Genomic DNA, 26,039 nt, shown 5'->3' with positions numbered 1-26,039 from the left:
AAACTTCAATGGAGTTACTGTGCAGCTAAACCGCTGTAAACCATGGCCTCGTGGGCTGTATTGCTTTAGTTTAGTACCCTATAGTCCTGTATTCTTCAGACAATCAATACTCATCCAGTTAAGTGTGGAATGCAACAATAGTGCATCAATAAGACAATGCTGAACCAATAAAGGTAACTGGATATGCAACCAGAGACCATTAACATCTTTCGGCGGGGTGTGTCCTGTGATGAAATCCCTACGGTTAGGAGGGAGGAAAGCACACTGCACTGAGTCCATCTCGCATCGATATCCCATGGTGATCTCCATCGTTAGCACTAGGAATGCATTTCGCTTTGCTTTGCCCTCTGTTAACCTGCGGCCTCTCTCCATCTTTCTCTCTCACGCTCTCTCGGTTTGTTTCCCCCAAAGAAGAGCTCCCAGAGCCAAGAAACAGTATTAAAACACCATGCCAGTGAGGACTTCTTCTATAAAACACGGTTCAGCTTCAGTAGAAATGATTTCCTGAGTTCCGTTCTCATCAATGAGGAATGGACATGGGAGTAAAAACGTCCGGGATGAAATATCCTCGCAATCTGACTTCATCCTGATGAGAAAGTAACATACAGTACGTACATGACGCTGATGAACTGCTTTGAGAGGTGTGGTATTACACGCACGCGCACACACACACACACACACACACACACACACACACACACACACACACGCACACACACACACACACACACACACACACACACACACACACACACACACACACACACACACACACACACACACACACTTTGGGCACTCAGTCTCACTCCGGGAGGAGAAAACTTTATTTTAAAACTTTTATTGCAAGTTTTATTACAAAAACAATAATGTCATGGGGTCACGGCAAACTCTCCCCCTACAAACAACTACGAGGAGCATGATTCTTTAAAGGAGAATAATTATACCTCAAATCACTGATTCTTAACCCCTCTTTGACCCTAAAAAATATATATAATAATAATAATATTTGTTTTAGGAGATGTTACACCATGTTTATGAAGCTACAATGGTTTTGTGTACATGTTCAAGATAGCTGGAAAGGTCCAGGTTGGGCTCCTGCAAGAATGAGAGCCTGCATGTAAATTCCTCAGGAAAGAGAGTCATTTAATGTGAAAAGACTCCCGTATTTAGACAGCTGTGTAAATGGATGATTTGCACAGCCGAGTGAAAAAGTGTGACTACAGGTCACAGTGGGGAATTCGCTAAGCCAACTAAACTAATACCGGTAATACTAAAATATAAGCGTGAGTCATGGGTGTAATCAGTGGCCACAGCAACACAAAATTAATGTTGGACATGGCAAGTTTGGATAAGCATGTGCGCATGTATTGTGGAGGTCGTGTGTGTGCGTGCGTGTGCATATGCACAATATTTCATGTGAGACACGTGATGCTGAACCATTACGTTTTGCGTATAGCAGGTCATAGAGGCCTTATTTTTCATTTCATTTCAACAGGTACAGTTGATATTTACCAACGTTGATATATCAAGTTGAAAGCGATATAGAGAAGGAAGAGTGCTGTACTTTAGTGAAGTTTGTAGGGTGTTCCAGGTATGTGGGGCAGCGTACTTGAAAGCAGATTTTCCAGAAGTAGTGGAGGTATGTATGGTCTCAAGCATCAAATAATCTTGAGAGCGTGTATGATAAGAAATAGTTTTCCATTGTAAAAGAGAGTTTAAATAAGAAGGTGAGTTCCCAATTAGAGCTTTATAGATAAATAAAAACCAGTGTTGGTCTCTTCTTCTTCTTCTAACATACATTATACCACAGCACTGAAATACAACAGACCATCTAGGGCAAATTCTGTGTCACGTGGTGGTACATTAATTCACAAGATTCTGTTCACTAAAAACCACGGCAGTCAGGCAGTACTAGCTAGCTAGTTATGCAGAATGTCCTGTCTAAAATGTGTAAACGTCTTTTGAAAATAGCAGATCTACAAGCTCACGGCACGTTGTGGTTTCAAATAGCCAACGTTAAAAATAGGGCCGAAAATAGCAGATCTACAAGTTCACAGCACGTTGCGGTTTCAAATAGCCAACGTTAAAAATAGGGCCGAAAAGGACATTGCACCGCTGGAAGAAACTGCAGTCACTCAATGTTAATAGTATTTGTAGCACAATTTGAAATTTGCACACAAGTCTGCGTGTTTTACTAGGGTTTGACTGGATTGCCGACTTCCTACAATGACCAAAATGCTTTGGTGCACTGACCCCCCTTGTGGAGAGGGGGGAGGCTGCGTGGAGGTGTGACTGTGACTTGTAGTCCAGGAAGGAAGTGATACCACATTTTCATGACAAATTTGGTCATGAAGATGGCGCCATGACTAAAATATCTAAAAACACATTATTATTACACACATAAAAACCCCAGGAGTGTTTCTTGTGTCCTAAACATCAATGAAATAAGATCTGATTGCAAAAGGGGTGAAGTGGCCCTTGTAGTTAATGTATGTTTTTTAACCGTTTGACCGCTACCATTATTCAATCCCTCCGCCGCGTCCTGCCAGGGTTTTATCGCGCGTAACACTTACTTTGAAGAGCCAAATATCCGTAATCGCATTTTACTATGAAACTATTCTGTGTGTGTTGACGAAGCTGGTGCTTGTTCTCTCGGTCGGTGGTGGAAAAAGTGGACCGCGAGTATCACAGCGCCTGCTACAGGCCGTGCCGTTGAAAACGCTTGTCTGGGACAAAGCGACCCCTCCAATGTCGCTTCTGTGAGATACAGCCGTCTGAAAACAGAGCAGGCAATGTAAGTGGATGCGCGCGCATCTTCAAAATGGCTGCGGCCATTGGCTCAGAAGCATAACAGAGCTAACGAACGGTAGCTTTCGATACGATCGTATTAAAACATGCATTAAAGAATACATCGCTGTTAAAACGGCTTTTCCGGGTGTGGCACGCTACGCTATTCTACGTGTCTATGTTCCTGGCAGGCCTCGTGTTAATAATAATTCCCCTCTAACACTCTCTGCACGTCCCTGCACACCGCCAAACTGAATGCAATATCATTGCAATTAGCTATAGGCGTGTAACGATTCACTCGACTCACGGTATGATTCAAATCACAATATTAGGTCCACGATACATTTTTCACATTGTTTGTAACTATATATCGATATACGATATATCGTTACATGCCTAATTGCAATAAATGGTCAGTCCTGATGAAAAGAAATGCTGTAGCCCGTCATACTTTTTTTCTCTCTCATAACTGACTCGCTCTCAGTGCATAATCCCTTATGTGCTATTGTGCTGTACTGCATACTGTACTCAGTGTACTGTATAGTTAGGACAGTGGGTAGAGAGGCCGCCTGGGAATCAGAAGGTCACCAGTTCAACCTTTGGGTTTGCCTGTCTGTGTCCCAGAACAACATATTAACCCCTAACAGCTCCCGTCCATGCACCATCGGAGCAGCCATCTTGTGGGTGAAACTGTACAAGCAATTTGAAATTTTCCTCCCCCCAGGGACCAGTAAATAATACTCTTTGCTGTGCAGCATATACATTCACTTCATATTAGTGGTTCTCAACCTTTTTTGGGTCAGGGAAAATCTTGAAAGCTTTCATGATTCTGACCACGGCGTTCGAATGGCTTAAGTCAGGGGTGGCCACACTGTTTTTTAGGGGCATGTCATGTGATCTACCTGCACAGCCTTTGTGATCTACTGGTAGATCGCAATCTACCTTTTAGGCACCCCTGGTGTGGTTATAATATTCAAATAAGTCTTTCCTGGGTATTTTTGGTTTCTTCCTGAAAGCTGAAAGCCTTTGAGTCAAAAGGCCCAGTCGAAATACACCACTTTAGTGACATCATCATAACCCTAATTCTTTGGTGCCTACCTGGTTTAAATAACTGGGGTTACTAAAGTAACCTAGAGTTACTGGTAGGATGACTGCATGGTGGCTGCCTGGTCATTTCTCTGCTACAGGACTGGCTAAATCCAGGAAGAGGTCTGCTACTGGCATGATAAAGAACAGACTTTGCTACACATTTACAGCCCATCTGAAAAAAACAAAAAAACAAAGCCTTACAACTAAGTACAACCTCCCTTCCAGTGAGACACACTGCCAAGACACATCATCAGCACGGATTTCCAGCATGACACTTTGACAGGCCCCCCCTTTTCCAATACGCTGCGGCTGTGTTTACTGTGTTTACTGGGTGCAACTGTATATTTACCAGACAAACAATCCCCACCTCGATTGACAGCTGTATTTATCCCTGTCCGGGTCCATTATGCACTCGAGTGATAAGTGGAGTAATGTGGAGATGGGCTGAGCTATAAACTCAAGAGATAGACATGCTTTTCCTGTGAGTGCGGTTGTTCAGCCGGGAATTTCTCGGCAAGAGAGAGAGAGAGAGAGAGAGAGAGAGAGAGAGAGAGAGAGAGAGAGAGAGAGAGAGAGAGAGAGAGAGAGAGACAGAGACAGAGACAGAGACAGAGACAGAGACAGAGACAGAGAGAGAGAGGAGGGGGGGTGTTGGGGGCAGGGGAGAGACAGACAGACTTGTGGTCATGTAATTCATGTCACTGACAGGCCGTATTTTATTGTAAGGGTCAGACATCTGCTTGGTCGAAGCGGGAACTGAAACGGCACAGAGCGCCAATCTGATTGGATCCCTTAAAATAACTCGTGGAAAAGAGATTGGCCAAGGTTCATAAATACAAGGAATGTTCAATTGCAGTTCAGGGGGGGTTGATTTGGGTTTTTGTCAATGACACCTCCAGGGACGGAGTTTGGTGTGCAGCCATCGCATTCTCTTAGCATCCACTGGGGGGGACGCCGCCGGCATGTTAGTAATCCTTCATCACTGGATCTTAAGAGTCAAAGTCGTAGGAGTATCAACGTCATTATTAAAGCTTTGTTCCTATCCCGTCGTAATGGCCTGGTACCTTAGAGAGTATTACAGCACGCCGTGTATGTGGGAACCGGCAAAACAAGGTCAGACGAGGATTTCTGTTTGTGCCTGATCAAATTCCAATGAAAAATGGACTGACCAAGTAACAGTGCTCTAAATGTGCCTCTACAATTACGCCCCTATTGTTGGCAATCACAGGTTTCATAGTATCTGATTTGAAATGCTCTGTGTTTTTATTAGCTCAGTGCATTATAAGGCAAGCTGTAATAATGTTTGCAAAGAAAGACCCCCTTCAGTGTACACGGGAGTAGTACTTCATCAGCGGTGATAACTCACACACGCATAATAACACACAGCACCAAATTTAGCGATAAGTGTGTGGATGTTTCAGGACCTATGTGCTGTACATATACAGTATTACTCAAACCAGTGTATCTGCACTGTTCTAAGATAATATTATCCCTATTACGTTGCAAAATTAGTTACGTAATAATAAATATAAGGACGGAAAATATTTATTCTAAGTGAAACATAGCCTTGCAATTGAACAGTATACTAAAGAAGAGTCTTAAAAGCAGCCCATACCCTGCAAAGCAGTTGCAGAGACTGTTTTTACCTCTATAGGAGAAACACAGAGATAAGAGGGTTATATAAGAGTCACTTCTTCGGCGTAAATCAAAGCTTTCGTCTTCAATACTTCCATGCTATACTGAGCAACAAAGAGGAGGAACCTTGCTCTTCCACCCCAGCAGGAAAACACAACATCCCGTCAATAAAGCTTCAAAGTGCTATAACTCACGCGTGCCATTGGGGAGGGGTATGTGGGGGGGGGGGGGGTGGTCCTCAGAGCCCCTACGAGCATTCCTCCACAAATGGTAAAGAAAATCATAAACGTGTCTCCTTTCTCGTCTACTGAGACAAGTCATGTCGGATTACGGCTATGCAGGCTGGGACCGGAGCAGGGGCCCCCCAGACGCCGCTAACATGTCCTCTGCTTGCGTTGAGCCTTTTATCTGCCATGTCTCATTGCAGAGCGCCCCACGTTAAGGCAAGTGGAGGATATTATACGGTCGTATGCGGTAACAATATGAAGGACATCCCGGGTCAAAACAATACACACTGTGCAAAGATCAAGTGATGCTTCTAGGGGATTTTTAAGACTTAATGTAATGAGATATGGCAATACAAAGTGTTTCACATTTTTCAGAACCTCATTAAAGCTGCAAATCCTGCATATATTGTCGCTTTTCAAGAGTATTAAGGAGCGTATGGTAAGGGCACAGAATGGCCATGGGTATGGTTATAATATTATGTTGAATAATACCCATGATGTTGAGTATTGTTGACTGAAAGTGAAAGTAATCCAGGAAAAAGAAAAAAAAGGAAAAAAAAGAAAGAAAATCTAACTTTTGGTCACCATTGAGAACATGGGAAATATACCTTTACATATATATATATGATTGTAATGCACTTGCTCACATGATGTAGTTGTTCATTATGCTTGTACACGATGACCAAAATAAAAACATAATTTTAAAAAAAAAAAAAGTGAAAGTAAGGAATAGTATCTTGGTAGAAACTTATGGTGAAGCAAATAAACAAAGAGTCCTGCCACATCCCTCATCTTTCGACAAGCACAATTCGGCGTTGCCCAACGGTCTTCCTTTCATCTCACAGTGTTTAGACGCCGACGACCAACCTGGCTCAGGGTCTAACGTGTGCTGTTGGCTGTTGCACACCTGGCAGTCATTAGCCTGCTGAAGTGAAGTCTGATTGGCCCATAGCAGAGGTTAATCACTCTGCCCAATGGATCACTTCCTACTGCGGGGCCACAGAGGTGTCTGGCAGGCTGAGGCCCGCTCGCGTTCACCACTCCGGCCACTGATTGTCGTATAGCTCCATGGAGACAGACGTAAAGTAAAGGCACAAGGACATATACCGTATATACTATGGTGCATATCATGCTATAGCTACAGAGTCTACAGACTACAGTTTCAGGCTGTCAATGTCAACCTTTACCCCTCTTGCCAGAGTTAAAACTTAAACACTTAAACAGGATTTTGCAGTGTGTACATGCACAGTACAGACTAGAGTACACGTTCTTGTCTTCTCTTCTTTCCCATGGTTGTCTATTGATATTTGATTATCATAATCAATGTGTTAATATTAATAATGATGATTGCAATTAGGTGCTGTTTCCACAATATGCACGACGGTTTATAGTTAATGGGCTGAACATGAGAAAAATAACAAGTCATCATCTGCTCTGCGAAGCTCATAATTCCATTAGGCTTAAAATCCATCACGCAGTAATGAAACACCAGAGGGACCGCTAAGCCCTTTACACCAACATTAAGTGCAGTTACATTTTAAGTGGACAAACATGTTGTACGTGACCACTGCCTGCACGCGGAGCGTCAGAGCAGTGCTGGGGTAGTCAGAATCTGAAATATCAGTGACCATCTCAGTGTGAGGCTAGGACATGCGATGGGGTCACAGAACGCACAAGTCCACAGTCTCTGCCAAATTCTTCCCCAAATCCCACATCAAAAAACATCTAAGGGAGATCTATCTGATTCCTCTGGGAGATCTGGTCATTACCATGTGGAGAAATCCCTGGATTTTGGAACTTGGCCGTCTGAATGAGGGGAAGGATATTGAATAAAGATGTAACGGCCAGTCAAAGAATAAACATAATAAGGCTTCGTTTCCAACCTAGAGACACATCCGAAACTTTTTTTTTAACCTACCGCAAAACCTCAACTTGTGTCTGTGCATAAGCTAAACTCCCACACAGGTACTGCATTTGCGTGTTCCCATCTGAAAATGATGGACAACGACGGTTGTGTTGGGTGCCTTGGAGGTTGTATTGAACCTTCGCATGCACACTGACTGACTGGTGTTTTAACATTATGCTGTATAATAAACCCAGACCCACCGATTCACTGACCTACATACTTCTACGCCTGGCTATTATAAATAAACATAAAATACTAAAGAAAAAGGTTAGCTTTACAGCCATAAACCATGTGTGTCAGGCGTTGAGGAAGTGTTGAGCATTTCATTTTACTGTACCACTGCTACTACTGTAGTACAGTAAGAGTTGAACAAATGTTCATGGCCTGTTTTTACATATGGTTGCTGTCGGACAGAAACCTTCCATGTTTCAACTTTATATGATTTGTTTTAATGCTCTACATCGCCACACAAGAGTGTCGTACAAAAGTCCATAGCTCACAGCTCAAAGTCCATAGCTCACAGCTCAAAGTCCATAGCTCACAGCTCATTGCGATGTGACGCGTTGTGAGATTATAGATCTGATATTTTTTGCTACTTAAGGATTGTTTGGAAAGTGAAAGTGGTTGTGGTGGTTCAGTGTGTCTGTGGGTTTTATAAATATTTAAACAATGTATGTATTGTATGTAATATGTAATGTAAGTATTATCAAGAGATGTTCTTAAAGTTCTACATTCGATCCATTGGAACAGAGGTTATTTTTTTTCCTGGACAGTAACGTAAAGTTTTGGACATACAAGTTGGTTGGATTTAATACACAACACGATACCAGTAAGGCAAAGAAGGTTACTTTAGATAATTACAGCAAAGTGTTTGTCATTTTAGTAAAGTGCTTGGTCGCTGACCAAGTACTGCATCTCTGACACAATCATGTTGTCCCGAATCCCATCTGGTCCTCCGAACAGATTATTTATACATACTTGACCCAGATCAGGGTAGTGAGCAAATATTTTTCTTTATCCCACAAATCAATGTACTTCTGTGCACAATTGCTCCTCCGAGAATAGCCATTGTTGTTGAGAAGGTCACTATAGGACTGGTTCGCTGCTCGTCTCGTATAGGCAGAGAGTGTCACGCGACCAGGCATGATCTCTGACGGATGTCTATCTGTTTGACCCCGACCAGCGAGGAACAACATGGATGTGGTGATATCTGATTGGTCAAACGCCACACGGAAATACTCGGCCTGACCTCCCCTGGATTATACAACTCTCCATCGTACGACAAAGTATAAATCAGCAGGCGGCACAAACATACAGTACGGCGTCAGTTGGTACACACTGACACACAAAAGTACACATGAGTGTACGCACGCACGCACGCACGCACGCACGCACGCACGCACGCACGCACGCACGCACGCACGCACGCACGCACGCACGCACGCACGCACGCACGCACGCACGCACGCACGCACGCACGCACGCACGCACGCACGCACGCACGCACGCACACACACACACACACACACACACACACACACACACACACACACACACACACACACACACACACACACACACACACAGAACAAAAAATAAGACAGATCTTTCTGTATGTGTGTAAGTATGTGTGCATATACAGTCTATATCTCTCCCTCTCTCTCTCTCTGGGAACAAAACACGTTAATGCGAGCCCCTTGGGGTTTGTTAGCCCTATCGTGCAACAGCATTAGTGTCATGGGTCACTGGGAGAACCTTCTAAACAACTACGAGCATTGCTTTTGAGTAGAGCAATTATACAGAACGAAAATCACCCCCGTCTGACCCTCTGAAGTCAACTATTAAATCTTGAATCCACTCTGTGGATTAGAACACAAAGTAAAACGCTTAGGACGAACGTTGTTCGACTTTCATCATAAGCTGGCAGATTTAGTGGATCTCAATTCCAGTCATAGTAAGTGATACGCAGGAGCCCGGGCCAAACTGACATTATGAATATATTAAATTAATCATTATGGTAAACGATGAATTTGATCTGAAACCAATTTAGCCATTTAATTCCTGGAATTCACAGCCATCATAATCTATGTTAGTTTAAACTGGTGTGTAACTAGATTTGGTTTCTTGTAATTTGAACGTAAAGTTCTGCAATTTTCAGTGGCATTATGGAAAGTCAATATGACATGAACAGTTTAACGCGGTTATTTTGTTCATTGTGTGGTTTGATTTCCTCCGTAGCTCCTCCTCCCCCCCCCCCCCCCCCCTCATTCTTCCCTTTCCTACTCAGCTCTCCGTTTTTCTCTGTCCATTTTGCTTTCTGTGCAATCCAGGTCTATTTTGGGTGGAATTCATTTGTTACTATTTACTAGACACTAGAGGCTTATTTTGTGATGCAGAAATGTGGACATATGAGGGCAATCGAGTAAATATGCGTATAAGATGACTATTGTTTGATTATTCACCAGTCATCAAACTGCTGTTTATTGTTCTCTGCAACCCCTCGTTGTGACAAAACAACTCACACAGCAAAATCCTCAATGTTAATTTAGACCCTGTCTAATGTACTTAGCCACGATGATAGGGTGCTATTTCATATTGTTTATAACGACAGTAACCTCTGCAATCATGGTATTCTCAATCACAATGCGGAGCAATAGGATTCATTTTATTTCACAATGCGGCGTGGTTGTGTGTTCAGTGGGAACTTCATGCTGTAGTAATCTGCTCTTAGGAGTCCAGCCAAACATACTCAAAACCAGCCGTATCAACAAGGATTTGTGTATTAGATGTTAAACCACTTTGCTGATGTATAGCTAGGACTATCAGATATAACTTCTCCAGACATCCCACTTCACTTTTCTCTGTCTCTCCTTTTTACAGTCAAGTTATGAAATTTGATTCATGGGTGAAAACCAGCCAAGGACAGGTTTGTTGAAAAGGGGTTTTAAACCAAAGAGATAGTAGTTGAGTCATTGATTTATGTCCATCTTTTATCTTAAGGCACAGCCACATTATACACACATCTTCTCGGTAATATACTGTACCTATACTTAATTATCATGCAATATACTATTGTCTGGAAATGACATCATCACAGCAGATGTTTCCAATGTCACAGTCTGAATAGGAACACAAACCAACCGGTATGTCTCTGCAATTTGTAATGCCAACGTATTCCTCCGCTGGCTCCATTCTCAGCACCATATATTTACACTATAACCTAAATATGAATAATGTACAGATACAATGGTTTTATTATCCATTACATACTATATACAATATGCCAGCTGGATATTAAATAAAGATGTGATGGTACTGTAGGGCCGTGCAGGTTGGAAAGCATTTAAAGCAAACAAATGTGACATTATATCCCTTCACATGATTTAATTTATAAGGGATTAGAATCCTATATTTTACTAGGATATAATTGCTCTCTCTCTCTCTCTCTCTCTCTCTCTCTCTCTCTCTCTCTCTCTCTCTCTCTCTCTCTCTCTCTCTCTCTCTCTCTCTCTCTCTCTCTCTCTCTCTCTCTCTCTCTCTCTCTCTCTCCTGTCTCTCTCTTTCCCGCTCTCCCCCCCTCCCCTTCCTCTCTTTAAGCAGAGTCATTTCTGGAGCTGGCATTAATGCAAACAAACGTTTGCTGCTACACATCATTAAATCATGTCGAGCCCTGCCGGTTTATCATCATTTGTCACGGAATGTATGATAAATGGCAAGGCGTGCGCATCTTCCGAATAACCCTGTGGTTGTCAGCGGTGGTATATGTCTGAGCTTGGATCTGCGCACGTGTGTGTGTGTGTGTGTGTGTGTGTGTGTGTGTGTGTGTGTGTGTGTGTGTGTGTGTGTGTGTGTGTGTGTGTGTGTGTGTGTGTGTGAGAGAGCGAAAGTGAGAGAGAGAGAGATAGATAGATAGAGAGATAGAGAGAGACGTGCATATCTCACTACCCAGTCCTTATCAGTGTCATTTGTCTGACCCAGACAGTGTTCCTGTAAGCCCCAGTACATCGATGGGCAGAACGTGATGTAGGCTAAAGAACAAAACACAGCCGTTACCAGTTGCTGTTCTTGTTTTCCACTCTAATAAATCTAAGCTGGAGAATCTGTGTCGCAGTTTACTTGACATTTAAATGCAGCATGCACCGAACCAGGGAGAGAGAGAGAGAGAGAGAGAGAGAGAGAGAGAGAGAGAGAGAGATAGAGAGAGAGAGAGAGAGAGAGAGAGAGAGAGAGTTAGTTAGGGGAAGCAAAGAGAACATGGCAACCTTTCTCCGCTGGTCCACCGGTTTGTTTTGGCCACAGTTTCTGAGAAGCAATGTGCGATTGTCATACCACAACTATTTGTCAGAGCAAATCTATTTATAGAGATCACACGATGATTGGACTCCTAAACAGCGAGAGAGAGAGAGAGAGAGAGAGCTTCCTCCGGGAGCCAGGAGGACACCCCTCTCTTTCGCTCTCTCCGCCCCAAAAGACAAAAACAACAACTGACAAAAACAATTACTGTTTACACGCTGAAACCTTGTGCACTTTTGTGCTGAAGGTTACAAACTAAACTGTGTGTGCTTGTTGTGAGGGACAGTAACATGACAGTGAAATGTGTGTGAAAAGCAGGGAGAATAAGGCGCAATCACAAGGCTTTGTTGCTGGATGTCGGAATGCGAAAGTGTGTGTGTGTGTGTGTGTGTGTGTGTGTGTGTGTGTGTGTGTGTGTGTGTGTGTGTGTGTGTGTGTGTGTGTGTGTGTGTGTGTGTGTGTGTGTGAGAGAGAGAGAGAGAGAGAGAGAGAGAGAGAGAGAGAAAGAGAGCTTGGGAGGGGTGACATTTTGATGAAGTGAAATATGCTTTGAGTTTAGATAAAAGCCCTACTTTTAGATAGAGTAGATAAACATACCTGAATTATCTCCCCCTGAACAACATCATATATGGCCCTGTGCACTTAAATCTCAGAGTGCCAAAGTCTATACACGCCACAGGAAAAGATGAAGTCAGTCAGTCGCTCCAGACCAGAAACAGAACCAAAGACCAAAGAGGCAAAGAGAGATGGGGTTACAGCGCGACCTTCTTGCTGGTTGATGTACGAAACCTCGGCGTGGCCTGTGCAAAACTCAAAACAAATCAGGGGATCCCTTCCGATAGGTATATACCCGTGAAATCCATTTCTTCAGTCCTCTGAGAAAACCCGCCGAGCCTGCACCAGGTACTGACACTTAAAGTCGGAAACTCCTTCAAGTAAGAACCTGTCATCGCTTAATCAAGGGCAATTCTGTAAATCAGATTTGACAATAAGACCTGAGAGCCCCCCACTACGGGAAAATACAGACGCCGCTATCTTTTACAGAACGTCAGTGTTAAAAAACAGGAATACAGAGGTAAAGGCTTTTAAGCCTTTGGACTCTCCCTTCCCACCTCAATAAAAATAGATTTAAAAAAAAAAGCAAAAAGCTGAAAATCCTTTCAATCAAAGTTGAAAAGAGTTGAAGCTAAAGGCATGGTTTATCAGAGGGGAGTGGGAATCTAGCGCTAACAATTAAATTGGAGTTGTCAGACCATCTCCTATATGAAGGCAGTGATTGCTGGGAAGTTGGAACCCTCTGCAGCCAGTCTCCAGTCATTTTCCACATAGCACTCCAAGCATCTGCCATAGCGTGAGGCCTTCTAGCCCTAACCCGGCTTTTCAAAAGAAAACAGAGAGCTTTGCACCCACTCGGCGCACAATGACAAGATGTCCGTCAGGGGCATTTTGCAGGGAAGATGACAAAAGATTTGTTTTCGTTTGGAAAGCTGGGATTTGGACGGAGATACAGCAATTCATGAGAGACGTGACTGAAACACGTTGAAAGTCTGTATCGGCCTAGATTGGTATCGCTCAAGCTTACAGACAAATCTTAATGGTCTGAATAAAAATGTTTATTATAAATTAGGCTATATTTTCTTGTTCTCTTCTTGTTGTTTCTATGTTCATTCAGTCAAAAGGCATCACATTGTCAAGTGAAGCTCTATCTCTCATTACTATCGTGAAATCAAGAAATAACGGCCTCAAAACATTTACTTATTCTGCTCATATATGATACCTAAATGATGTGAATACAGTACTGTATATAGTGCTAACTCAACCACAATTCAAATTCAAAAATTTGGCAGACTATTCTGGCTACCATATGGAATGCATCAAGTAGACTGTTATATTTTATTACCTACTGTATTAAGGCCCCGGTATCCCTATCATCAAATTTATGGTCAATTACGAGCTAAATGTAGTAGCAGCAATGGTACAGTAATGTTATTAGCCGTAGACAAAACAGTAGTAGTACTAGTAGTCATAGTACAGAGTAAAATCCCCCATGTTCATTTAGGCTATCCATTTGTAAATCAGAGAGTTTGTAATGTAATGTCCATTCGGTTAGACGTGTATACACTGTTAAATTAACACACTTTCACCGCCAGCTAGGATTAATCAATGAATTCACCTCATAGGAATACATAAATAAACCTTGTTTTGACCAGAAATGCCATCTGGGGCAAGGTATTAGAGATAAAGGCAATTGAAAGAAACAGATAGTGGGCGTGGGTGTACGCAGCATTCAAGATAATACATACACAATAATGGCACACGCCAGTCTTGTTGACATCATCAACTAGCAACCCAATGCTAATGTGAGTAGCATCTCGATCGATCAAAAGCACTATAAAAGACCAATTACAATTGACACAGGGGTGAAAAATGGGTTACAAAATCGTGGGATAAAAATTATAAGAAAAAAAAAAAGACCAATTAACGCTAATCTACGCCAATGGCGGTTGGCCATAATAATTCAAATGACGCGGATTCACGCCAAAGGCAGGCTACGAGTTAAGTATTAGTACTAGTACTAGTAGTCGACAGTAGTAGTGATGGTACCTGTAGTTGTGTTTTTCACTGCCAATGTGGAAGCGGTCGTAGAGGGAGAAGGCCTGGTGTCCATCCCAGTCTGTCAGCTCTACCCGTAATGCATACTGCCGCTGGCTGGTCAGTAAGAACACGTACTCGTTCCCCAGCCAGTGCTCTGCAGACACGACCCCGAAGCCCTGCAGGAGACGGACGGAGGCAACAAACACAGAAACAAGGTCTTGAATGAATAATCACCACGCAAAATCCACTCATTAAATGCATGGATATAGCAGGGATGGAAGCCATTCCTCCATAGCTTTCCTTCTTTCTCGGAAAGATGAAAGCTCTGGCCTGAAGAGAGAAAAAAAAAGAAAAAAAGAAAAATGTTTCTGAAATTGGATAGAGGAATTTTCTAATAACATTTTTCTGTCCGGGAAAGACGCGTCCAAGCGCTTTCTGACTCTTTGATTTGTTATGTCACCAAAGCCAGCTTCAGGATGGGCGCTTAAACCGACGTGATTATGGCCGGGCGCGAGGCCATCATGGCCACTTTCAGGAATGTTTCCGCGCTGGCTGCGGAGATGTGTTTTCCTTGTCGCTCACACGCTTTCTAGCCACGTACGCACACACGCATAAACACCCACACACACGCATGCAATTTTCATTTCTCTGCAGAGTGCGTTGAGTGGCACCTAGTGGGCCCTACATTAAAGCTTGTTTTGCAGGTTGTACATAATTTAGTGAAGCATGTTATTGGGCTGAGGGTAGCAGTACATGTTTAAGACTTAAGAGAGTGTAAATTGGTACCAGCTTTACGACGCCCTCCTCCGCATGTGTTCAGAACCATATTATTACTTTCACAGACTGTGTACTGTATGTATGCACACTCGGCGTGTGTGCCTACTTTTATTGTTGAAAACGTTTCAAATGCGATCGGACCGGCCGCTTAGTCATATACTGTAGGCAAAGTGCTTCTGACAGCGACAGGAGCCACAGATGGAGGTGGTGAGTAATAATAACGATGCATATTACAGCTTTGACGGGGCTGTCTGGACCATGCAGCGCTGGCTGTCTGAGAGGAGGAGGTGGTTGGGTCGGTTGTGGAGGAGAAAGTGTTTGTGTCGAGAGTGTGTGTGTGTGTGTGTGTGTATGTGTGTGTGTGTGTGTGTTGATTAGAAGCAAGATGTGGGGGTAAAGTAAATATGGGGCATTCCACTGGTCTGAGGCATGTCCTGCTGTGTGGGTGGAAGAGAAAGTGACTGGGGCTGTCTCTCTCTCTCTCTCTCTCTCTCTCTCTCTCCCCCTCCCTCTGTCTCTGTCAGTCTTTTAATATGTCTTTAAATCCTTAATCTTTGTTATTCATAATACTCTTTCACACTGGTATTATTGTTGCTCCGTCTGTTTGAGTGTCTGTGTCTGTTTGCCTCCCCCCCCCGGTCAAGGCAGATGGCCGCCGACCAAGAGTCAGGTTCTGTTCAAGATTCCTTCCCGTTAAAGGGGAGTTTTTCCTCGTCGTCATCGCCAAGTGCTTGCTCATGGGGGAATTGTTGGGTGTCTCCTATAACGAACGACCTTGACCTGCTCTATATGTAAATCGCCAAGAGACGTTTGTTGTGATTTGGCGCTATATAAAAATAAAAGCGACATCCTGTCTCGCTCTGCCTCTCCATCCTTCCCTCTCTTAGTTTCCAGCTGTCCTGGTCTTAGTGTGTCTTTCTCTCCATCACTCAATGTTTCTCCCTCGCTCGCCGTTGTCTCTCTCTTTCTGTTTCATTCTGCCTCCCGTTCTCTCGCTGTCTCTCCCACTAAAATTGATCTCATTGCTGATGAGACGTTCCCTCATGTCTGCGGGGCCTTTCAGATCGCTCCATGCAGTGACTGGGGCTTGCCCCGGCCGGGATCCCTGGCTGGAGAGCTCTCGAGTCCAGGCTCTGTCAACAGAGTTTTCCTTTGTATTGTTCCAGAACTCTGCGTTCCCCCCTCACTCACACACGAACCTGATCTACATCTTTCAAAGAGATGGAGATGGTTAGTCATATTGTTGGACAGAGAGCTCGTTTTGCATTTCACTTTCAGTTGCCCAGAGTTCTCTTTAAGATTTAAAAAAAAAAGGTAAAACCTTTATATGAATGCTGAATATGTTGAAAGTTATCTGTGCGTAAATCATAGGGCCCCTCGGGCGCACACAAAATAAACATGTTTTTCTGTGCAGGTTTTTATCGACATTGATTTCGAAAGATGCTGAATAGGCGTGCGGCTTGCGAATATCAGTCACATCATGCATGGCAGTCTCCTGTGGCACATATTATGCAGCTCTGGAAATGTAATTATAAACACTGCCCGGTCATAAGATCACACATTTAATATGCGGTGTATTTTCCCCGCTGTCAGAAGCCTCTCCCTTTTCCTCACCGCGAAGGGAACGAAACAATACCATTGGCTGCCTCGTTTTTGAGTGAAAGATTTACAAATCCTTCCAGAGCATTAAAACAATGAGACTAGCCTACGGAGACCAACCGCAGTGAAATTAATCACACCATAAAATACTATCAATCACCTCCGGCCTTTTTCAAGGAGAGAGGAGGTGGAGGACCAGTGGTAATACTACGCTGGTATATTGGCGACATGCATGTCTGCCAAGGTTCATGAGCTACGACGTCACCCTTAGCCCACATAGCACTGTATTCCAATGCACTCGTTTGCTCTATCCACCTGTCTGAGGCTGGTTGGCTTGACTTTCTGAGTTGTGTAAGCTTGTTCTCTCTCTGAGAGAGAGAGAGAGAGACTCATTGAGCTGGCACAGTGAAACATCAATAAGTTGAGCCAAACGGAGCCACACATAACATAACCTTAACATTATACATGCATTATATGGGATCTTCTCATTAACATAATGACTGTAATTATAGGTACGGTGATGCAGTCTTATATTAATATAAATCTGCCCACAAGTTGACCCATGAAGGACTGGTCTCGATCACAGTGCAGAAGAGAAACCGTTCCATTGGCAACAGAAGGCACTTCACGGGTGGCGGCTATTAACAAAACCAAATCACTTGACAGTGATACTGTACATTTGCCGAAAATCACACACGGGTCAGTTGTACCGTAAGCTCCATCATGATTAGTTCCAGGGCGAATAAATACAATACTCTGTCTAGCCATTCATTCCTGCAGTATGTTGGCGATGTTAACACGCACATATACACACTTCCCTCCTAATGACAAACAGATGATGTTCTCCGCAACACCTGGTGCAGGGCAATATACAGTAGACGAAACAAAAATGTTTGTTTTCTAACTCGGTGTAATATATACGGTAGGTGCGAGCGTCTGACACCCTAACTAAGGCTGATTTATAATGAATTGACGACAAAACACGTCAAAACACCTTTCTCATTTCTCGTTTTTTTCAGTCAGTGGATGAATTGTAAATGAGTCTCAATGCTGCTAATACAAATGATGGGACGGGGACGGGGGGGGGGGGGGGGGGGTTCCAGCCCACGTGGGTACAGTTTCCAGACGTCCCCAGCTGCTACTGTCGAGGAGAAGGTTGGTTCGGACATCTGGTTGAGGCGTTCCACATGGGCTCGGAGAAGGGAACCCTGCATCTCTGCTTTCAGCATGTTACATCGGGGCCAAAGAGCACAGCCAATTTGTCATAATCTGCCTGGTGGAAATGTGTTTTTACTACAGGATGTTTGTCTCATCGCATGACTCCATCATTTTGTTTTTTAATGGATATGGATGAGTGTTTTCCCTCTCTCTCTCTCATGTCTCTCTCTCTCGCTCGTCTCAGTGTCTTGTTTTTTAACCACTTAAGCCTGATTTATAAACCAGGCTTAGCACTGTCAAAAATCTAACTTTGTTTTGCAAAACTTTCGCCAGGTTGAAAGTGGTCGTCCACATTGTTGCCTCCCGTTGAATTGATACTGATGAGTGTTGGATGTGTCTCTCAGTGTGTGTGTGCGTGTGAGCGTGCGCACGTGCTCATGTGCGTGCGTGCGTGTGCGTGTGTGTGCGTGTGCAGGCTCTATATCCGTCCCGTCTTACCATCTTGTACTCCTTCCACGTCCTCTGGAAGTCCATACTGCCGTCCTCCCTGCGCTGGATGACTGTCCATCCACCGCCGGCTGTTTCCATGTTACAGTACACCTGCAGCGCACGTGGACGTGCACACACCCACACACACACACACACACACCCACACCCACACCCACACACACACACACACACACACACACACACACACACACACACACACAGCGATGAAGGTAACGGAACACAACGGAACACAATTTTCCAAGTGGCCACACATGTACAGCAGTGCACACAGCAATTACAGAATAATTACATTTTACACGGGAGACAACTGGATCAATGCACTGCATTCAACCTAGCTGGTCCCAACGCGCTCCTGGCTCAATCAAACAACAATGAATGAGCAATTCTAGGATGGCCTGGCTCCAGAACGCTCCCTGTTCCCAGCCTCTCCCAACGTGACTCATCTCCGTGTAAAGCCAAATACCTGCCATTAATTTCCAGAGGGCCATATACCGACTTTGATAAAGTGAGCGAAGCGCCACTCATTAGACAAATGAACTGAAACTTGAAAAACATTGCGGTGCCGAGAAATGTTAAAACATGCATGAATTTGGTAGTTGTGAGTGACATTGCTTTTTTTTCTTTTTAAAATGTTTTATCCCACAATTTTGTAACCCAGTGTCAATTATCTAATGTAATCCTGGGCGCTACACTTCCTCTGCCAACCTGGGGGGGCAGCGGACTGACCTCATGCTTCCTTCTATGCATGAGGAGTCCAAGCTGCTTCTTTTCACCTGACAGGAGAGAGTTTCCCCGGTCGGACGTAGCGCGTGGAAGGACCACGTTATTCCGACCAGTTCCTTTCCCCTCCATCAGGCGCCCCGGCTGGCCAGGGGGAGGTAGTTTAGAGACCAGGATTACGGCATGTTTTTGTGAGGGTACCTACCCTAGGGGACACAGGGAGAACATGCAAACTCCACACAGAAAGGCCCTTTTGCCAACCCCGCCTCGGGTATGGGCACTGATGACGCGGAGGAGGGAACACGCCCCCAGTGCCCACAGTCTCCCCAGCGGGAATCGAACCCCGGACCTTCTAGCTGTGAGGCGATAGCACTACCGACTGTGCCACCGTGACCCCCGTGAGTGACATTGCTTACAACAAGCCATTCACTGTGCCTTCTTGTATGACTATATCCGCTATATCTAAATTTTTAAGACTTAAAACTTTTTGCCGATAACGACATGCCTAAAATAGGGATGTTAGGTTCAAAGTGGGTAAAAGCACACTTAAGAACTTCATATATTTTAGAGCCTGTTGAATGCCATGCAAGTATGTGTCCTCATGAAGAATGAAGACATATGGAGTCTCACCAGAAGAACGTTTTCAATCTGGAAAGTTATTTATTGACATGTCATATTCCGCAATTACCAAACATAACAGAATACTGGAACGAGCATGACAAGTGACAGTGGTTGATGACATAATTTAGAAAGGAATCAAAAGAAAAGTCATACCAAAAGCTCTTAAGAAAAGATGTTGAACATGATTTATGAAGCATATTGTGGGATTGAAACATGGTAGGAGAGACCATATGAGGTTATGTTCTGGAATGATTTTCACAGCCAGATTAAGTATTTCATGACAGATATATGGACTCAATGCATGGACTGTTTCACTATTTTAAACCTTTCATATTTGAGTACATACAGCACATTGATGCATATTATGTACTCAAATGGTACATATTAATTCATTTGTTATAAAATGTAGCCTCAAAATCTATATTGATGCCTTTTAACATTTAGATTTTGTGGGGGGTGGTTGTGTTCTCCTTTGAGGACGTTGCGGGGTGGATTGAGATGGTCCAAGGCTGTGTTATGTGGTCTAGCCCCTTCCTACTGTACAGTAGTTTAACGCCATATGAGCAGGAGCGCAGCCTGAGATCCTCAGTCTAGAGTAGACCGAATACAAAAGGCGATCGGGCCTTTGCCACATTGTAATGACTTGCCTGATGAGATATTAAGCTCTTTTAAATGTCTTCTTAAAACTTGCTTTGCCAATTTGTATGTTCTTATCTTAATATTCTATTGATTCTCAAACTCTTTTTTTATCCTTTTATGTGTAATTATGATTGAAACACAAGCCTTATATTTTACTTAGTGGTACGATGTTGTCGTGCAGCGAAAACAACCAAGCCTGTGCGCCCGTAGAACGTCGTGGACACTTTTCATGTAAATTGACATGCCTAAAATTGGGACCCCAGGTTGAAAGTAGTGGTTAATCAACGTCTCCTTATCCCTCAGCGGCTCTCTGGAGATGGTCCCCATCAGAGGGGAGAAGAGGGTCTCGTTTCGGCACATGAAAGAGGAGGTCCCCACCTCGCCTGGGCGCCGTGGCCCTTAACCCCCCGGACCTCAGGGTGTGTGTGTGTGTGTGTGTGTGTGTGTGTGTGTGCGTGTGTGTGTGTGTGTGTGTGTGTGTGTGTAAGCCGATAATGGAGGACCACGGTGATAACTGCCCGCGTGGTGGCCTTTTGTTTTTAGGGCGACGGGACCCCGCGGGTGGAGTGGAGGAGGTCTCTCACCTCAGAGCCATCTCATGCAGCTGAACACACAGGAATACAGCCTGGGTACAATTAAGGAAGTACCCTGGCTGACACAATCACTCTCACATGATCCACGAAACCAGACACGAGGCACACACACACATTAACCCACATGCGCGCACATATACGCGAGTGCACACACGCGCACGCGCACACGCACACGCACACGCACACGCACACGCACACACACACACACACACACACACACACACACACACACACACACACACACACACACACACACACACACACACACACACCATCCTCTGCCATTAATCTTGCAGCAAAGCACTGGGATGATGCACACACTTTTATGCAAACAGATGTATTACACCCTCAACCATGACGATTGTTTTTTATTCTATCGAGGTTATGAACACATGCACGGACGCACACACACACACACACACACACACACCACACCACACATACTGTTGAAGTACTGAACACCTGTTTCACCCTCCCTCCCCTCCTCCTAAACTCTTGCCCCAGCCAGGTTGCCAAGTGTATTTTCAGCTCCAAGGTATTCACCTTGTACCCATCGATCCCTGCATCCACACTGGCCACTGGCCAGTGTCCAGCAGCAGTTCGGTATACCTCTGGCTTATAATTCGCTGGCCGATAGATTGAGCCTCACTCTGATTCAAAGAAAACAAGCTCGACCCTGTGTAAAACTCCCTTCAAAGAGCTGCCTTAGAAGTGATGAAAGAGAGCTATTTTGAACATTGCGGTGGAGCTCTTGGCTGTAAAGTTAAATAAAAGAAGTGGCTGCCCACCTTTTTGGTCTCCTGCGGGTTGATGTGTATCGTGTAGACACCGTTTTTGTGGAAGCCAGCTTGGTAGAGGTCAGCGCAGTCTCGGAACTTCTTCTCCTCGTCCACCCTCTTGGTGCTGTTGGGCACCGCTGTGGAAACACGCAGGGTGACCTTTTATTCTTCACCAATGAGTACTGTAGTACTTGCACTAAGTACTTAAATCGTATGATAGAGTCGCACACAAGTAGCACAAATAGCCGATCCACAAGGTCACAACACAACACAAGGTCGCAATGCATGTGAGCATGCAGATCTGCTGTTCCTGAACATTTCTTTGGAAAACCTTTACCTGTAGCGAGGTTGAAAGTGGTTAATTCTTGGAAAAACAAGGTTTCCACCCGTCATTTAATATTTAATCAATAGAACAGGGAGTAGGTTATAGGGAACAACATCAAAGCTGTGATGTTATTTATTATAAAATATATATTATACATATATTTGAGGCTTTTATTACTTTTCATTTTCATACATTATCTGAATCACCTTGTGGAAAAACCTGAGGTATCAGGTTTTCCTAGCCATGTTGTTATAGCAATTAAATAACGCATGCCTCTCATCTCTCGGTCAATCTCATAATAAATCTGGAGCAGGACCAACTGTGCTATGAATATAGTTGTAATGCAATACAGATACCGTAGGTGGGACTGTAAAGGTCAGCACTAAATCTGCTGTCTCAAGTATTGTCACCAGAACTAAGGTATAATGGCAACGATGAGGCTCATTGAATTATGTTTTAATCTCTTTTCCGCTAATCAGTAACAAAAACATTATCGATGACAGTATCGACAACCTTTCCTTTTTTTCCATACAGTATACAATTGCTGTCACATTCATTGTTTTTGTGGGTATATTTAGTACACTTGGTGAGAGACTGTCCGAATATAGGCATGAATTCCACAGTATAAAGTGTTATAGAGAGGATCAAATGAATGGTGTACACATGTTAGTGATAGAATAGATTAGATGGCACTATCATTCTCCAGTGTTCCATCTCAACCAGATGTGCACGAGATAATCAAGTTGTTGGGTATGCAATTACAAGCATAGAAATTGAATAAAATGTGATAGCCTTCTTTCTTCCTTCCTTCTTCAGCTTCAGTTGTTCTCTGTTGGATTCATGGAAAGCATTGTCTATGCTATGTTTATATATGCCTTTCTAATATATGATCACATAACGTCTAACAAAATAATAGATTTCTTTTCCTATAGCATCAAAGACCCTAACAGTGCGTTTTAACAGCGGGCGAGCATCGTCCGACACATCGCCTAATCGCCCGGTACCGGGAGAAAAGATGAATTGTTTTTATCTTTTCTGTCGAAGTTCTTCCGCCCACATTTCGACTATGGCCTAAGTACTATCGGCGGTAGTCGCGGCGGTTGCACCATAGACAAATAATGCACTTCCGGAAAATTAATCTGGCTGTCGCCCCCTGCTAAAACGCTTAGATCATAATTCAGATCTCCACGATGTCTCCGAGGGGAGAATATATAGGAAAGCTGAGGCAGAAGCTGAAGGGAGAGGCCTCGCTGTGGATATCCCATAACCCCCTGATAAAATCTGAGGGTGACTGACTTATTAGTAGGAGCAAAGCTGTTCATCAACTGGATGATCTCTCGCTCTCCAAGAGAGAGAGAAGGCCCCGGCCTTTGACAGGCCTTTTCAAAGAGGCAGCTGTGTCCATTTCCATCTGTAGATAATTATGGCGGCAATATTATGAAACCAAGCAAGGGGGCTGAGGACAAAATACTACAAGCTCTAAATTTCAAGTTCCTGTTATAACAAGTGGTTTATATTTACCTACCCAAGCCCTTGTTATATCGATGGAAATTCCTTCCGATTTCTCTCTCTCTCTCTCTCTCTCTCTCTCTCTCTCTCTCTCTCTCTCTCTCTCTCTCTCTCTCTCTCTCTCTCTCTCTCTCTCTCTCTCTCTCTCTCTCTCTCTCGCGCCTCTCAAACGAGGGGCTCATCTCAGTTTCCACACAATTGTTTTTACTGTTGGGAATGTTGACTCAAGGAAGATGTCAGTGAAAAGTGAAATGTGTCAGCGATCCTTAGACCCCGCTTTGATCCCCCACCCCCCCACCTTGTGGCAGAAGTGGGCCGCCCAATTGGGTGTATTACCATCCGCCATTTTGACAGAGTATTGAGTGTCAGCGACAAGAATCTCATGCTGTGACAGGTTGAGAGAGCAGCCCTCACGCCACAGACTTTAACCCAACAAAGGACAGCGCTGTCAGGCGGCAATTTACCTCAAGCTGGGAGAGACGGCAGGGCACATTAGGGTAGCCAAAGAGGTCGGTGTCAAAGGCAAACGTTCTGGCACTTGATCTCTTAACAGCATGGACAATTATTTCACAATCGTCACTCAGATCTCACTCAGATCTCACTCGGGAGGAAGAACGCGCTGCTATAGGATTGGCCGTAACTCGGAACGGCCTGCCGCTCCGGCTCTGCAAATATTATTTATGTCCCAATATTTATTTACAGACAAATATTTTGTGGTTCAGCGGGGACTCGTATTCAGTAGGGGGTTCATGTGAAAAGACCAGCAGGGCTGGGGGTGTTTGCATAAATCAGTACCCTTGCCAAATGAGCCAAGCACTGGACCCAAGTCAGCTGAGATATGGAGCTAAACAGACTGTCAGGGCCCTCACTGCTCCCATGTGAACTGAACAAATACCATGGAGGATTGTGTTGGTTCCCCACAGAGGCCGATGGATCACTGTGGTATTTCAGTTAACCACATTAACCCTGGCTTCCTATTTAGGGCATGTCATTATTATAGGCAATTTATGTTCCCCCAAAAAAACATACATTTTCAAATAAATTCAAAATCAAACGGCAAAAGAAATCTACCAGATCGTCTATTTTCGGTATTCGGAATTTCGGAATACGGTAAATTATATCGTGCATCGAAATCAAAACTTTCACTGCTTTTTTTCACTGCCCTCTGTTTCACAACAGTGAAACAGAGGGCAATAAATGGTGTGGATTTTAACTTTCACTATTAAATACTTTAGCCAGCTGTAGCCAGTATTGCACCATTTCGATTCGGCATGTTTATTTACTGTATGATGCTGAGCAGTGCTCGAAGAAGTCAAGTTCCCTGGGTGAAAAGGGAGGTGAGATGCACATGACTAAAGTTCATTGAGTTGGCTATGGCTATTATGACCAGAATGCAGAAACATGCTGTAAGTTACCGTCGGGTGTGACTGTGAAGCCATTCTGCCAGGCACCGAAGCATTAAAAATACTGCATGCGTGTCTACAAAAAAGTAACGACTGTGGATCATAAAGTGCTTTTTAATAGGGGCAGTGATGACTTTCCACACATTACTGTACACAATACGTAAAGCACAAACCCTACATGCCATGCTCTGCCATTCTCAGTCACGAACTGCATGAGCAGAGCTCTGAGCTAAATAGCGGGGAATTAAAATCGCGCCACCTTCCCACTCTGGGATATCCCGGCTGTAAAAATGATTGATGCTGTTCATTAAGAGGGATAATACAACACTGTAAAAAAAGAAAATCATATTTGGAAGCCAGACATTTTTGAGACGTGTTCCAAAGCTGAGGTCAATCACCCTTAATAAGTGAGTGTGTGGCTCATTGCACGCTAATGATTACAACCCAAACATGTGCCCCATGGCGGCACCGGGCCACATCAAAGATGACTCACTGCGAGTGTGTGCATGGCAAAGTCACAGCAAACCCTGACGAGAAGAAAAGACAATCCCTAAACCAAAAGGCTTGTATAGAGATGTAGCATTTAACCTCCTCTCTCTCAGAGTATTATCTCCATCCCTGAAGCAACTGTCAGCAGTGAGTTGAGTCTCCATGCTTTTGAAGGGACCTTCCGGGGCTCAGTTCTCCAAACAGCGCCGAACACTAGCAGACGCCATGCTAACCTCTAATTCCTCTAATGAAAACAATAATCCATCCCCCCCCAGTAAACAAACTAACTGAGCTCCTGTGCCTCTCCATTTCAAAATGCTTCTGGGAAACGCTTGTCTGTGTAGTGTGTGTGTGTGTGGGGGGGGGGGGGGGGGGGGGGGGGGGA

At 44.0% G+C, this 26,039-nt stretch overlaps 1 protein-coding gene across 1 annotated transcript in view; it reads right to left on the bottom strand.

Moving 5' to 3' along the window:
- angpt1 (angiopoietin 1) overlaps positions 1-26,039 on the bottom strand; it is an 80,115-nt gene that overhangs the window by 7,878 nt on the left and 46,198 nt on the right. Inside the window, exons 5-7 of the mRNA XM_079522817.1 lie at positions 21,938-22,065; positions 18,565-18,666; positions 14,542-14,708 (exon numbers count right to left, since the gene is read on the bottom strand). Coding sequence (XP_079378943.1) covers positions 14,542-14,708; positions 18,565-18,666; positions 21,938-22,065 — 397 coding nt within the window. The remainder of the gene's footprint in view (positions 1-14,541; positions 14,709-18,564; positions 18,667-21,937; positions 22,066-26,039) is intronic.

Source organism: Electrona antarctica (assembly GCF_951216825.1).
Source record: "Electrona antarctica genome assembly, chromosome: 15".
NCBI classification, from domain to species: Eukaryota; Metazoa; Chordata; class Actinopteri; order Myctophiformes; family Myctophidae; genus Electrona; species Electrona antarctica.
Note: the sequence above shows the minus strand (reverse complement) of the source record. Positions and strands in the feature narration are given on the sequence as shown.